Genomic DNA, 14704 nt, shown 5'->3' with positions numbered 1-14704 from the left:
GGCTGAGAACACACAGCTCGCGTCAGCTGGGAACACCAGGGGGCAAAGCAGGGCGTGGCGCCCTGCCCGCTCTGCCGCTGAGCAAGCCCCAGCATGCAGCAGGCGCCCCGGGAGACCCTGCTCGTCTTGCCGGTGGCTGCAGAGTGCAGCAGTGGCCAGAGAATTGCTGCCGAAGTGGGCATGGGGCTGCCCCAGTCTCTGCCCCTCTGCTGCCTTCCTAACCCACCTCTCCCTCCCCCAGCGCTGCCTACGGACTCATCGTCCAACCCAACGACTTCGCCTCCTACCTGCTGGCCATCGGCATCTGCAACCTGCTGCTCTACTTCGCCTTCTACATCATCATGAAGGTGCGGGGACACCCCTGCACCATCCCTTTCTGCGGACAGGCTGGGGGCTCGGCTGGACAGACCCCCTGGCTGCACGGAAGGGGGCCTGTATCCCGAGAGAGCTCTGGGGCAAACGGGGCGTGACTGAGTTCTGGCGTTACCCCAGAGTCAGGCCCCAGCAGGGGAGCAGGGCCCATCAGTCCTTTCACCAATATCCCCAGAGCCCTGGTGCCTGCACCACTGAGCCCTTCCAGCCACTGTCTGTCCAGGTAGTGGGGAGAGAAGCCTCTGTCACTGGGGAACACGTGAGCATGGCCTCCCGAGAGCCCGTCCCAGGTCCCACATGTACCAAGGAGGGTGCCGTGCCTAGCCCTCTGCGTGTGCCCCCTGCCCTCTGCGTGTGCCGGGCGTTGCCATTCCCCTGCCTTGTGTGTGTGCCAGGAGTCACCATTTCCCTCCCCTCTGCATGTGCCGGGCATTGCTGTTCCTCTGCCCTCTGCGTGTGCCCCCTGCCCTCTGTGTGTGCCAGGCGTCGCTGTTCCTCTGCCCTCTGCGTGTGCCGGGCGTCGCTGTTCCCCACCCCTCTGCGTGTGCCCCCTGCCCTCTGCGTGTGCTGGGCGTCGCCATTCCCCTGCCCTCTGCGTGTGCCGGGCGTCGCTGTTCCCCTGCCCTCTGCATGTGCCCCCTGCCCTCTGTGTGTGCCAGGCGTTGCTGTTCCCCTGCCCTCTGCGTGTGCCGGGCGTTGCCATTCCCCTGCCTTGTGTGTGTGCCAGGAGTCACCATTTCCCTCCCCTCTGCGTGTGCCGGGCGTCGCTGTTCCCCACCCCTCTGCGTGTGCCCCCTGCCCTCTGCGTGTGCTGGGCGTCGCCATTCCCCTGCCCTCTGCGTGTGCCGGGCATTGCTGTTCCCCACCCCTCTGCGTGTGCCTGGCGTCGCTGTTCCCCTCCCCTCTGCATGTGCCCCCTGCCCTCTGTGTGTGCCAGGCGTTGCTGTTCCCCTGCCCTCTGCATGTGCCCCCTGCCCTCTGCGTGTGTCGGGCATCTCCCTGTTCCTCTGCCCTCTGCGTGTTTCCCCTGCCCTCTGTGTGTGCCAGGCGTTGCTGTTCCCCTCCCCTCTGCATGTGCCCCCTGCCCTCTGCGTGTGTCGGGCATCTCCCTGTTCCTCTGCCCTGTGTGCCCTCTGCATGTGCCGGGCGTTGCCATTCCCCTGCCCTCTGCGTGTGCCCCCTGCCCTTTGTGTGTGCTGGGCGTCGCTGTTCCCCTACCCTCTGCGTGTGCCAGGCGTCGGTGTTCCCCTGCCCTCTGCGTGTGCCAGGCGTCGGTGTTCCCCTGCCCTCTGCGTGTGCCGGGCGTCACCGTTCCCCGGCCCTCTGCGTGTGCCCCCTGCCCTCTGCGTGTGCCCCCTGCCCTCTGCGTGTGCTGGGCATCTCCCTGTTCCTCTGCCCTCTGCGTGTTTCCCCTGCCCTCTGTGCGTGCCAGGCGTCGCCATTCCCCTGCCCTCTGCACATGCCAGGCATTGCCGTTCCCTCCCCTCTGCATGCACCAGCTGTCGCCGCCCATCCCTGCCCTCTGCGTGTGCCGGGCGTCGCCGTTCCCCTGCTCTCTGTGTGTCACTGTTCACCTGCTCTCTGCTCTCGTGTCACTGTTTACCTGCTCTCTCTCCTTCTCCCCAGCTCCGAAGTGGCGAGCGCATCAAGCTCATCCCCCTGCTCTGCATCATTTTCACCTCCGTGGTGTGGGGCTTCGCCCTCTTCTTCTTCTTCCAGGGTCTGAGCACCTGGCAGGTGAGTGGTGGCTCATGCCAGCCAGGGCCTTGACTATGCAGGGTTGACGTCTGGTGCACACTCATAGACTCACAGACTTTAAGGTCAGAAGGGACCATTATGATCATGTAGTCTGACCTCTTGCACAACGCAGGCCACAGAATCTCACCCACCCACTCCTGTAACAAACCCCTACCCTATGTCTGAATTACTGAAGTCCTCAAATCATGGTTTAAAGACCTCAAGGTGCAGAGAATCCTCCAGCAAGTGACCCATGCCCCATGCTGCAGAGAAAGGCGAAAAACCTCCAGGGCCTCTGCCAATCTGCCTGGAGGAAAATTCCTTCCTGACCCCAAATATGGGGATCAGTTAAACCCTGAGCATGTGGGCAAGACTCACCTGCCAGCACCCAGGAAAGAATTCTCTGTAGTAACTCAGATCCCACCCCCATCTAACATCCCATCACAGACCATTGGGCATATTTACCTGCTAATAATCAAAGATTAATTAATTGCCAAAATTAGGCTATCCCATCATACCATCCCCTCCATAAACTTATCAAGCTTAGTCTTAAAGCCAGATATGTCTTTTGCCCCCACTACTCCCCTTGGAAGGCTGTTCCAGAACTTCACTCCTTTAATGGTTAAAAACCTTCGTCTAATTTCAAGTCTAAACTTCCTAGTGTCCAGTTTATATCCATTTGTTCTTGTGTCCACATTGGTACTAAGCTTAAATAATTCCTCTCCCTCCCTGATATTTATCCCTCTGATATATTTATAAAGAGCAATCATATCTCCCCTCAGCCTTCTTTTGGTTAGGCTAAACAAGCCAAGCTCTTTGAGTTTCCTTTCATAAGACAGGTTTTCCATTCCTCGGATCATCCTAGTAGCCCATCTCTGAACCTGTTCCAGTTTGAATTCTTCCTTCTTAAACATGGGAGACCAGAACTGCACACAATATTCCAGATGAGGTCTCACCAGTGCCTTGTATAACGGTACTAACACCTCCTTATCTTTGCTGGAAATACTTTGCCTGATGCATCCTAAAACTGCATTAGCTTTTTTAACGGCCATATCACATTGGCGGCTCATAGTCATCCTGTGATCAACTAATACTCTGAGGTCTTTCTCCTCCTCTGTTACTTACAACTGATGTGTCCCCAATTTATAACCAAAATTCTTGTTATTAATCCTTAAATGCATGACCTTGCACTTTTCACTATTAAATTTCATCCTATTACTATTACTCCAGTTTACAAGGTCATCCAGATCTTCCTGTAGGATATCCCAGTCCTTCTCTGTGTTAGCAATACCTCCCAGCTTTGTGTCATCCGCAAACTTTATTAGCACATTCCCACTTTTTGTGCCAAGGTCAGTAATAAAAAGATTGAATAAGATTGGTCCCAAAACCGATCCCTGAGGAACTCCACTAGTAACCTCCTTCCAGCCTGACAGTTCACCTTTCAGTACGACCCATTGTAGTCTCCCCTTTAACCAGTTCCTTATCCACCTTTCAATTTTCAAGTTGATCCCCATCTTTTCCAATTTAACTAATAATTCCCCATGTAGAACCGTATCAAATGCGAGGTAAATTAGATCCACTGCGTTTCCTTTGTCTAAAAAATCTGTTACCTTCTCAAAGAAGATCAGGTTGGTTTGGCACGATCTACCTTTTGTAAAACCATGTTGTATTTTGTCCCAATTACCATTGACCTCAATTCTCCTTCAAAATTTTTTCCAAAACCTTGCATACTACAGATGTCAAACTAACAGGCCTATAGTTACTCGGATCACCTTTTTCCCTTTCTTAAAAATAGGAACTATGTTAGCAATTCTCCAGTCGTATGGTACAACCCTTGAGTTTACTGATTCATTAAAAAATTATTGCTAATGGGCTTGAAATTTCATGTGCCAGTTCCTTTAATATTCTTGGATGAAGATTACCTGGGCCCTCCGATTTCGTCCCATTAAGCTGTTCGAGTTTGGCTTCTACCTCAGCAGTGGTAATATCTACCTCCATATCCTCATTCCCATTTGTCATCCTACCATTATCCCTAAACTCCTCATTAAAGACTGAGAAAAAGTATTTGTTTAGATATTGGGCCATGCCTAGGTTATCCTTAACCTCCACTCCATCCTCAGTGTTTAGCGGTCCCACTTCTTCTTTCTTTGTTTTCTTCTTATTTATATGGCTATAGAACCTTTTACTATTGGTTTTAATTCCCTTGCAAGGTCCAACTCTAAATGGCTTTTGGCCTTTCTCACTTTATTCCTACATGTTCTGACCTCAATACGGTCACTTTCCTTGCTAATCCCTCCCATCTTCCACTCCTTGTAGGCTTTCTGCTTTTTCTTAATCACCTCTCTGAGATGCTTGCTCATCCAGCATGGTCTAAAACATCTGCCTTTTAATTTTTTCCCCTTTCTTGGGATGCAGGCTTCTGATAGTTTCTGCAACTTTGACTTGAAGTAATTCCAGGCCTTCTCCACCTTTAGAGCCACAAGTTCTTCAGTCCAATCCACTTCCCTAACTAATTTCCTTAATTCTTTAGTTAGCCCTTTTGAAATAAAAAACCCTAGTCCCAGATCTATTTTTGTTTATCCTTCCATCTAGTTTGAACTGAATTAACTCATGATCACTCGAACCAAGGTTGTCCCCTACAACCATTTCTTCTATGAGGTCCTCACTACTCACCAAAACCAAATCTAAAATGGCATCCCCTCTCGTTGGTTCTTCAACTACTTGGTGAAGAAATCCATCAGCTATCGCATCCAGAAAAATCTGAGCCCTATTACTATTACTAGCACTTGTCCTCCAGTCTATATCTGGGAAGTTAAAGTCTCCCATGATCACACAATTCCCATTAGTGTTTACTTCATTAAAAACATTAAAGAGGTCTCTATCCATATCCAAATCAGATCCCGGCCGTCTGTAGCACACCCCGAGCACTATCCCACGGGAGGCTCTAGTAGCTTTCTTTCCCAATGTGATTTTTGCCCAGACAGACTCTGTCTTATCCATTCCATCCCTTCTTATTTCTTTACAGTTAACCTCATCATTGTTATACAATGCTACTCCACCACCTTTGCCTTTATTTCTGTCTTTCCTAAACAGCACATAGCCTTCAATACCTGTACTCCAGTCATGACTGCTATTCCACCATGTTTCTGTTATCCTTATAATATCCGGTTTCACTTCCTGCACCAGTAGCTCTAGTTCCTCCATTTTGTTACCTAGGCTCCTCGCATTAGTGTACAAACATCTTAATTTTTGCCGTTTGGCTTCACTGACATTTACTCGATTAGGCACAGACATTCTACCACCAGTATCACCTATTAGACTGGTATCCACACTACCCTTCCTCCTTATGTCCATTTTCCTACCCACGACTGTATCCTTTCTTACTTTGTTTTCTTCCCTCTCAAGGTTAAATTCTCGCGTGGAGATTACCTGGACATCTCCCAACCATCTCCCCCAAATTCCTAGTTTAAAGCTCTCTTAATCAGTTGTGCCAGCCTCCATCTTAGAAGTCTATTTCCCTCCTTACTCAGGTGAAGTCCATCCCGAGAGAACAGTCCTCTGTCCATGAATGTTTCCCAGTGGCCGTACATCCCAAAGCCCCACCACTGCCTGAGCCATCTGTTGATCGCCATAATCTTGTCACACCTTTGTTGCCCTTCTCTAGGAACTGGTAGAATCCCACTGAAGATCACCTGAGCCTCGATTTCCTTAAGCGTCTTCCCCAGCCTGGCATAGTCTCCCTTGATACGTTCTAGCGAGAATCTAGACGTATCATTTGTTCCCACATGAAGGACAATCAGCGGATTCTTTTCCTGCTCCCGTTAGGATCCTCTTCAGCCTCAGGTCCACATCCCATATCTTAGCACCCGGCACACAGCACACCCTTCTGTTCTCCGGATCAGCTCTAGTTACAGGCCTGTCTATTCTTCTCAGTAAGGAGTCCCCAATCACGTAGACCTGCCTTTTCTCTGGTGACAGTGTGATTCTCCGGTCTATCCCCTGTTCCCTCTGGCTGCAAGTCCTCTCGATTTCTATTGTCCCTTGCAATCCTCCGCAACCCAACTCCTATCCTCCTGGGGCTCATATTTGGTGTTGTCTCCATTGACTCTTCGCCTCTTCCTATAGGACTAGCTGCTCTTCTCTTCTTCCTTGCCCTCTCACCTTCAGCGACCACCTGCTGTGCCCCTTCTTCATTTTCCAACTCTGCAAACCTGTTCCTGAGCTCTATTTCTCCTTCACTGGCCTGTCTTTTCCTCTGCCTGGTTCTCTTAGTCACATGCTTCCATCGTCCACTTTCCTCACCCAGCAGTCTCCCCTCGGAATTCTTTGGTCCTGCTTCCATCTGCATGTCTGAGCTTTTCCCTTCAGCCTCCTCATTTCTTTGCTCCATCATCTGCTCGAACCCCTTCTACACTCTACCAGAGTTTCCACCTGCATCTCCAGTCCTCGGATTTTTTCTTCCATCAGCTCTATCAGTCGGCATTTCATGCAGACAAAACTCTTTTCAGGTACCCCCTCCAGGATCATGTACATGCCGCATCTTCCATTCTCATTGTGTCTTTCATTGCTGCTTCTGTATCGGTCATAGCCTTCCCACCTAACACCTGTTAGTCCAGGAAACACAAACCAAAGCAAACCACCACCACCTACAGCAAAACAAACTCCCAACAGGCACCAGAACACCAGCAGAACACCATCCCCTCCCTTCACTAGCCTGGCAATTCCTCTGCCTAGGTCTCTTAGTCTCCCCCGCAAACTCCCACTGAAACTCCCCTGTTTACTGCTCTGTTTGCTGGCTCCTGTGCCACTGCAGCTGTCACTTGTGGGGTCTCCTGCTTGGAGAGTCCCTGTACGGGGCAGGCAGTGGGGACTGTGTTGTGCATGGCCCGGGTGCCCGGTCCACTCGACTTGCAGCATGACCCTGGGCAGGAGCTGCGCAGGGAGGAGGTGGGCAGCATGCTTGGCTGGCGATAACACACCGGCTCTGTCTGTGCCCTCTGCAGAAAACGCCGGCCGAGTCCCGGCAGTACAACAGAGACTGCATCCTGCTCAGCTTCTTTGATGACCATGACATCTGGCACTTCCTCTCCTCCATCGCCCTGTTTGGCTCCTTCCTCGTAAGTCCTGCCAGCCCCAGCACGGCAGCTCCGCACACAGCTGAGCCAGCTCACCTAGAGGGAAAGGCTCCTTCTGCCCTCGCCACACATCCCACACAATCAGCTGCTGCCCGGAGGCTGCATTAGCCACAGTCTGCAGCTCTCCCAGCCTGGGATGGGAGCACATAGGAGGGTCCCCAGAAGCACTTGTCGCTCCCCGGAGATCCATCAGCCTTGGCCGGCAGGGGCAGCCCCCACAGAGCTGCTTCCTCATGGCTAGCAGGCCTGCCCTGGGGAGCACGTGGTCCCTGTCAGCCTGAGGCGAGAGTGCACATCCTGCACAGCCCTCTGTCCCGTGCCTGAAGAGCCCCAGCGAGGCCAGGGCCGGCCGGCCAGCAGGTGCCTCGCTCTGTCCACCAAATGCTACAGTGTCCTCATGGCCCCCTCTGCCGGCTGGGACATAGGCTCCCGTCCGGGCCAGGCCCTGTGCTGAAAGGGGGAGCGGGGGCTGAGTTGGGTCTAGAACCCCACCCCCACCCCCAGCAGCACCAGCTCTACTCATCCGAAAACACCCATGTGGGGTCAGAGAGGTTCCCCGCACCCTGCCCTCCTCCTCTTCCCTCCCCCCACTCGGGCTGTGGGGGGAACACTGCCTAATAGCAGTGGGGAAGGTGTTTGTCCTTGAGCTGAGCCCCAGCCTAACTGCTGCCCTGTCCGCTTGCAGGTGTTGCTGACGCTGGATGATGACCTGGACTGCGTCCAACGGGACAAAATCTATGTCTTCTAGGCCCTTTCCCATAACACCACCTGGCCTGTGGTTTGTTACTTGGGGCCTCCTGGAGGGGACTCCCCCCTGCCCGGGTGCTGCCTCCAGCCCTGGTCTCCAGTGTAGAGGAGGCTTGTGGTGGGCAGCTCACGAGGACATGGCAAAGCGTCCCAGGCGTGGGGGCTTCTCCGGAGGTGGGACTCGTGTTCATGCCCCCCCCGCCCGCCTGCCTCCTGTGTGCCAGGGTGTCGTCCAACCCTCAGACGGCGCCTTGCCGAGCTGAACACGTCACCTCCTCGCTTGAGCTGCTCCAGGGGCTGCAGGGCAGGACCAACGCACCCACCTGCCGCCACGTGGCTTTCAGAGAGGGGTGGGGATGGTGCGAGGCCTGGTCAGCCTCAGCAGAAGCCATTGTCCCTTGCCTTGCTGGGGCTACTGGTACTGCAGCGTTGTGGCGGGTGGCTCCAGGTTCCCAGCCTGGTAAGTGGTGGGTTCTCACTGCACTGCCATTCTCCCATCTCTGTCCCCACCACCGTGCCATGCCAAGACCTAACAGGCCTGGCTCCTCCTCAGGCAGCCAGCTTCCCCTGTAGCTCCGGGGGCAGGGAACCTCTCAGAGCAAACAGCAGGCAAGTTAGAAAACACTCCCTCTGCCTGACATTCGCATTGACCGAGTACTGGCCAGGGCACTGGGGGAGGATATCCAGCCCTCTCCCATTCCCCCAGTGAAAGCTGCCTGGTGCACAGCCCAGGGCCTGGCCCGCTCAACTGTGCAGTTCAGTCGGTCTCCCCATAGGCTGCTACCGAGCTGGGCAGCTCCTCTGAGGCCTGGCTGTTCAGCGAGAGCACCCGTCCGTGGCATACGTGTCCCTGTCTAGGCTGAGAACAGGCCCTTCCTCTCTGCAGGCTCACTGGGGCCCCCCCGCCTCCCATCACCCCCACCCGTCGTCCGGTCCACGGGAGGGAGCCACTGCCCCCACCAGTCTGTATGGCCTCCCTGCGGACAGAGCAGGGGCCAGCGGAAGCCCTCCATGACCCTACAGCAGGCTCTGAGGGATGGGAACAGTGCAAAGGTGATGGTGAAAGATGGGGCTCTCGCTGTCATTCCAGCACTGTTCTCCCCAGCCTCACGAGCTGCGAGGTAGACCCAGAAGGGAGCCACCACCCCTGCTGTCTTCACTGGTGTTCTGTGTCCTCCCCTCGACCCGGCCTATAACCAGTGTTACAGACCATGGGCCCCTCTGCCCAACAGCCGGGAGATGGGCTGTCTGGTCTCCAAGGAACGTGACTCTTGTAAAGGTGCTGCTGCTGCTATCGTTCTTACAACTGTGGCCTTTCCTGAGGAGGAAGGGGCTGTTCACACCACTTGCCAATGTGAGGCCGTCCCATGGGTGCAGCACGTCCAAACTGTCCCCCAGGCAGAGGCTCCTCCGCGAGGCGGGAGAGCAGCCGGGGGCAGTTGCATCTCGGTTCTAGAAGCACATGGGCGCATGACTCTCTTCAGTGCCTAATTTTTATTATTTAAGTTTTTGAAGGGGGATGTATGTCCAGTCTAACTGTGTCTAGTTCCTCCCACTGCTAAGGACTTGTGCGGTCTTGGACTCCCACTGGCTAATGTGTACTGAAGGTGGGGTGTCAAAACACACACCTGTGTCAAGGTTGTCATTAAGCAACTTTCTCCGGTAGCCCGCTGGCTGTTTACATTGCAAGTTTGAGCTTGTATTCTCACCTTAGAATTGTTTGGGTTTAGGCTCAAATTTGGATCCACTCCAGGACTCTGTCCTCTTTGTTCTGGCCACATAACATATCAGATGGTTCTGTGGTGCATGGCCCAGGGGTGCCTTGGTTACACAACAAAAGGCTAAGAATGGTGCTTTCTCAGTCATCACAGAGGAAGACACCCTCTTCCACTCCAGAAGAAGGGTCGTGGTGCTGGAATGTCCATAGTTTTCCAGTTTCTTGAATGCATTGACAATATTTTGACTTTCCAGGTACACTGTTACTAAGCCAAGTTGCACCATGTTTTCTAAGAATGGTTGGGCCATCAAATGAAGAGAATTAAATGATAAAGTTAATCTGCACTTTACTCACTAGGCTCCTGCCTCCTTGCTCCAGGAAGGCAGGTACCCCCATGTTAGCAACTCAACCTCAGGCCTAGCATGGTCTGACCTTCCCCTTCCATCTGCAATGGACCCAACTTCCACATGTGTTGATGGCTGGCCTCCATTAACCCCTGTGCTGCAACCCTCACCCTGACCAGCGACATGAGACAGCAAGGCCCCGAGAGACCCAGCTCCAGCCCCGTCTCCTGACAGCGAGCCTTCAGCTAGGAGTGGCTGCAGGGTATTGGAGTGAAGGGGGAGTAGGGAGAGTTCTGCCCCTTGCTCGGGTTTGGGGGGAGCCCTTTCTCCCTGCCCTGCTGAAGGGAACAGACTGTGTGTGTGCGGGGGTGGGGGTTGTAGTTCAGGGGAAGGGAAGCCCGTTTCAGCTCTCTGCAGGAGACAAAGCCGAGCGTTCCCCCAGCTGCATCAGCCTGTGCATGTGCCTACCCCACTGGCTGTCCCCCCGGCCCATGGACCCACGACTGGCTGCAGTCCACCCCCCTGGGCCTGCCTACACCAAAGTTGGAGATTTTAACCTCCCCAGCCTAGTTCCAGCCCCGGGTGTGGGGGACAGTTCTCACAGGGGATGGCTGCCGCCAACTGGCCTAGCGGTTTCTTTGGGGAGTACAGCACCATGGGAGAGGTTGTACTCACCCCCCGCTGCCATAGCAACAGCCCCACAACCCCTGGGCAGGAAGCCAAGCCAGCCCTGGCCAGGATGGCCTGTTTTGTTCCCTTTCATCCAGCCGTGATGGAGGCCAAAGTGTGGGCACCTGCTGGGCCTGCCTAGCCTGGCCCCCTCAGCGCTTCTGGCAACAGCCTGCATGTGCGGCCCCCCGTGGGCATGGGGCGTGGAACAGCCTTGGGAACTGCAGGGGGATGGGACCGCTGGATGTTCAATCCCCTTCCCTCAGCCTGTTCTCTCCAAACAATGCAGCATCACTGAATTTTTTCAGGAAAGTTTAATGTTTTTCTCAAAGACCTGAGCCCTTTTTGGGTTTTCTCCAGTGTTTCTGGAGGGCAGGGTGTTGAGCCATGTTTCTATTCTGGACCCAGAGACCCCACGTTCAATCGCTGTGGCAGCCAATCCCCCCCCAGCAGCCACTTTCCAGATGCACTGGCCATTAGCAGACTCACCCAGCGCTACAAGCTGAGTGCAGTCACCTCACCCCTGCAGGGAGCTCATTAGCAAGCCCAGGCTCTGAGCACCTCCTGGTGCTAATGGGGTCGGCTTGGGCCTTTGGGCAGTGGGGAGCCAGCACTACGCAATCTCTTCATTAACGGATTAGATGGGGCTAGGTTCAGCGTGGCCCAGAAAGGGCTCCTTAGCTGGTCACCGCTGCCCCATCAGTGGGCTCTGTCGTCACAGCAGCTTCCAGTCTCTCTCTGAGGCCTGGCTCTCTCTGCAGGCTCTCAGCAAGGTCCCTGACCGTCCCCACGAGCACCCTCACCTCCTCCACTCCCCTCAGGCCGTGCTGCCCATCCTTGAACAGCGTGATGCGGACATCCTGGCTCTCCAGCTGCTCAGCCACCTGCACGGCCCTGCCCCAGGGTATGAACTGGTCCTGCATGCCATGGAGCAGCCGGACGGGGCAGGTGATGGGGATGGACGGGCGCCCCAGCACGCTGTGCTCCTCCGCCTCCGTAAAGAACTCCCGCTTAAGTAGCACAGACCCGGCCCCAGCTATCACGTAGTTCAAGACTCCCGTCTGCTCCACTTCGCCCTTCACCTACCCCCCACGGGCAGAAAATGCACAGGCCAGTCAGTACCAGCTTTGGGATCAGGGAGATGCTATTGGCCTGACAAGCTACACAAAACCCTGGGCTGTCAGGGTACCCCACCCCGCTAATCCCACGAGCAGGAGGGCAAGCCCCTTTCTGGTTCCAACCAAGGAGGGAGGGGAGAGACTCCAGACAGATCATCAGCAGCCTGGATCTTTCCCCCACCCCTGGAAGGGCAATCGCTTGATCCCCCCGTGCCTGGGGTCTCACTGGGAGCGGAGGCACCAGGAACTTTCCCCACCTTGCTGAAGGCCAGGAGGGATTTCTGGGGTTCAGTGAGAAATGCGTCTCTAGGCAGCGCACGATCGCTGGGAGAACTCACAGTCCGGGCCTGGTGGCTGTTTCCCTGCTCAGCAGGGACAGAGCTGAGACCAGGTGCATTTGCTTCCCAGCTGGTTTCTGGCAGTGCTCACATCTCTAGGCATTTATTCCCAGGGGCAGGTTAATGAATACAACCCTCCTGTTTCCCCCAGCACACAGGGCTCAGGGCCTTCCCTGTGCTGAACGCATCCTGCGCTGGACCCCGTCTCACCTCCGGAGGGAGCTCTCTGTACAGCATTAGGAAGGCATCTGCCCCGATTCCTGTGGTCACCAGCCCAGCCACCCTCCCTGGCCGCTCCAGGGCTGCTAAAAGCATGAGCCAGCCTCCCATGCTGACACCAACGAGGATCTAGAGAGATGGAGACAGGGAACAGTCAGAGAGAGAGAGGGGCACCGCCCGGCGGGTGGCCTTTGCCTCGTCCACCGATGTGGCGCTACATCCCCCTGCCCGCTGCTGTCAATCTGCTGCTCAGGGGACACCAAGGGCTTTGAAGAGCCCTGTTGGGCAAAGCTTCCCCGCCCACGAGAACCTCTGGGACCTGCACCCCAGCGGGCAAAGCCCTTTGCACCGACCCAGAGGCAGGAGGGGCTGCTGGCTTTGCCTCTTACCTGCGGCCCGCTGGTGAGTTCATCCAGCACTGTTAGAACATCGTTTTTCCAGTGGCCCATCAAACAGTCCTCAAAACACCCCTCTGAGCTGCCGCAGCCCGTGTAGTCAAAGCTGAGAGGGCAAAGGTGCAGAGCTGTTGTTCAGGCAGACCAGTCCCGCACCTCCCCCTCGTGTGGAGATCCCTCGGCCCCCAGCAGCTCACTCGCTCTGCTCCCAGACCCTGGGCTCTGGCTGCAGGAGGGGATTCCAGCTCTACGCGCCATCAGGGCCGTGGTCCCTTTGCTGGGCCCCACGTCCAGGGGCACTCGTGCCGCAGGAAGACACAGGCCTTGCTTTGAACACGGGGGGACGCAGCGCAGGAGACAATCCAGGCTAGTGCGGGGAGGGATGTCAGAGGGGTGCTGAGCCCCACTGGGGAAGGGAGTGAGCAGAGGGGGAGACCCCGCGTCCAGCTCCCATGCAAACAGGCCACGTGCCGAGAGCCCACTCCTGGCAGGGCTGGAGTCTGCACTGACTGACGCCCAAGGATGCACAGTCCTGTGGTCTCCGTCCCAGGGGCTGGAGCTCCCAGCTGGTGGCTGCTGTTGTGAATGGCTCTGGCAATTCCCCATTGGCATCAACGGGCCATCACCTACCTCAGGAAAGCCCGTCCCGACTCCTGGCAGAACTGCTCCACGGCCAGGCACTTGGGGTTCGCCCTGGTGTCGTGGAAGCCCAAGAGGAAGACGATGCCGGGGCTGCGACCGGCCAGCCTGTAGTAAGCCAAGCGGGGCAGGGCTCCCCGCGACAAGAACAAAGGGGATGCCATGGTGGGGTGGGACGCGCGGCCCTGCAGGAGGGACAGAGACAGAGGTGTTACCCACGTGTCTAGCAACTGCCAGCAGCAGCAGCAGAGCCATCCCACATGGGGCGGGGGGCACACGGCACAGTCTGGCCACCCCAAAGCAGAGGGTGCGGGGGTCCCGGCATGGACCTGTGGTGCACCGTGTGGGGGGTCCCAGTGCCAGCTTGGGCCTGGTCCGGCCCCCAGGAGAGGGGAGGGCTGGAGGCCAGGCCAGGCCCTAGCAAGCAGCTGGGAAGCAGCAGTCTGGCCCGGCTGCCTCTCCAGTGGGTTTTGGCAAGGGCTGCCTGCTGCTGTCACCCCGAGGGCCGGACCCCCAGCCAGAGGGGCCTTTCTCAGAGCAGGGGCCAGCAGCGGGAGATGGCAGCGGTGACACAGGGGAGGGGGAGCCTTGCTGAGACCAGCTCCTGGCCAGCACTAGCTGCACTGTGCACACTGCAGCCCGAGACTTACAGCGGTTTTGTTCCAGCAGGGGCAGAGGCTGTGGCTCGACGCCGGCCCTACAGCCAGAACATGCAGCTTTCGCAGAGGCCGCGGCTCGACGCCGGCCCTACAGCCAGAACATGCAGCTTTCGCAGAGGCCGCGGGGAGCTCGGCGAGTTGTTTTCCTCCTGTTCCTGGGCAGCTCAGTGTCTTGGCGCAGCTGGAAGCACTGAGGTGCCCTGGAAGAAGCACACACCCAGCCTGCCTCTGCGCATGCATGGCTCCATGCCATGGCTGGCTGTTATCATGGTGACCTTGTCCTCCAGCACTGGGACGGGCGTGTGCATCTGACAGTGTTGACACAGCCCCAAGCCTGCAGCAGACATTGCTTCCAAATCATCACTGCTGAAGAGGTGGGTTTCTACACCCACCTACAGCTGGGCAGGGGCTCCAGGGTTTGACCGCACCTAGTTACAGTGCTACAGTAGTAACAGCTACCTGGTCTTGTCCCCACAAGGAATTTGCAGTGAGATACCACACAGTCGTAATCCCCTCACCCTCCCACCCCCCAGGCAGCAAAGACACAGGCCTCCCTGGGGTGAGAAGGAAGGTGCATTGTGCTGCCATGGCCTTTGTAACCCTCGCTGGTTATTT

At 56.1% G+C, this 14704-nt stretch overlaps 2 protein-coding genes across 5 annotated transcripts in view; one reads left to right on the top strand and one right to left on the bottom strand.

Moving 5' to 3' along the window:
• Positions 1 to 10697, top strand: part of SIDT2 (SID1 transmembrane family member 2) — a 31839-nt gene extending 21142 nt beyond the window's left edge. The window contains exons 27-30 of one of the 3 annotated variants that reach the window (XM_044996886.1): positions 242 to 347; positions 1999 to 2109; positions 7113 to 7226; positions 7930 to 10697. In XM_044996886.1, the coding sequence (XP_044852821.1) occupies positions 242 to 347; positions 1999 to 2109; positions 7113 to 7226; positions 7930 to 7992 (394 nt within the window). In that variant the 3' untranslated portion in view covers positions 7993 to 10697. The remainder of the gene's footprint in view (positions 1 to 241; positions 348 to 1998; positions 2110 to 7112; positions 7227 to 7929) is intronic. The other 2 variants (XM_044996887.1, XM_044996888.1) reach the window with 2 other exon arrangements.
• A 319-nt stretch (positions 10698 to 11016) lies between these two features.
• LOC123354730 (palmitoyl-protein thioesterase ABHD10, mitochondrial-like) lies at positions 11017 to 14291 on the bottom strand. 2 transcript variants are annotated; one of them, XM_044996889.1, is made up of 6 exons: positions 14178 to 14291; positions 14081 to 14127; positions 13422 to 13615; positions 12786 to 12897; positions 12388 to 12525; positions 11017 to 11803 (listed from the first exon to the last, which is right to left on the bottom strand). In XM_044996889.1, exons 3-6 carry the CDS (start codon positions 13592 to 13594, stop codon positions 11399 to 11401), a joined length of 828 nt encoding a protein of 275 aa, XP_044852824.1. In that variant the 5' UTR covers positions 13595 to 13615; positions 14081 to 14127; positions 14178 to 14291; the 3' UTR covers positions 11017 to 11398. The 2 variants fall into 2 exon arrangements, with proteins under 2 accessions (XP_044852824.1, XP_044852825.1); XM_044996890.1 differs by having other exon boundaries at positions 14081 to 14164; positions 14215 to 14278.
• Between the last annotated feature and the right edge of the window lie 413 nt (positions 14292 to 14704).

This window comes from Mauremys mutica, chromosome 22 (genome assembly GCF_020497125.1).
Source record: "Mauremys mutica isolate MM-2020 ecotype Southern chromosome 22, ASM2049712v1, whole genome shotgun sequence".
Lineage (NCBI taxonomy): Eukaryota > Metazoa > Chordata > Testudines > Geoemydidae > Mauremys > Mauremys mutica.
Note: the sequence above shows the minus strand (reverse complement) of the source record. Positions and strands in the feature narration are given on the sequence as shown.

Excerpts from the sequence above, each read along its gene's own strand:
- LOC123354730 (XM_044996889.1), bottom strand. The coding sequence starts at position 13,594 with ATGGCATCCCCTTTGTTCTTGTCGCGGGGAGCCCTGCCCCGCTTGGCT. Across the intron at positions 12,898-13,421 it reads TCGGGACGGGCTTTCCTGAG|CTTTGACTACACGGGCTGCG; the intron begins GTAGGTGATGGC and ends TTGCCCTCTCAG. Across the intron at positions 12,526-12,785 it reads AACTCACCAGCGGGCCGCAG|ATCCTCGTTGGTGTCAGCAT; the intron begins GTAAGAGGCAAA and ends CCATCTCTCTAG.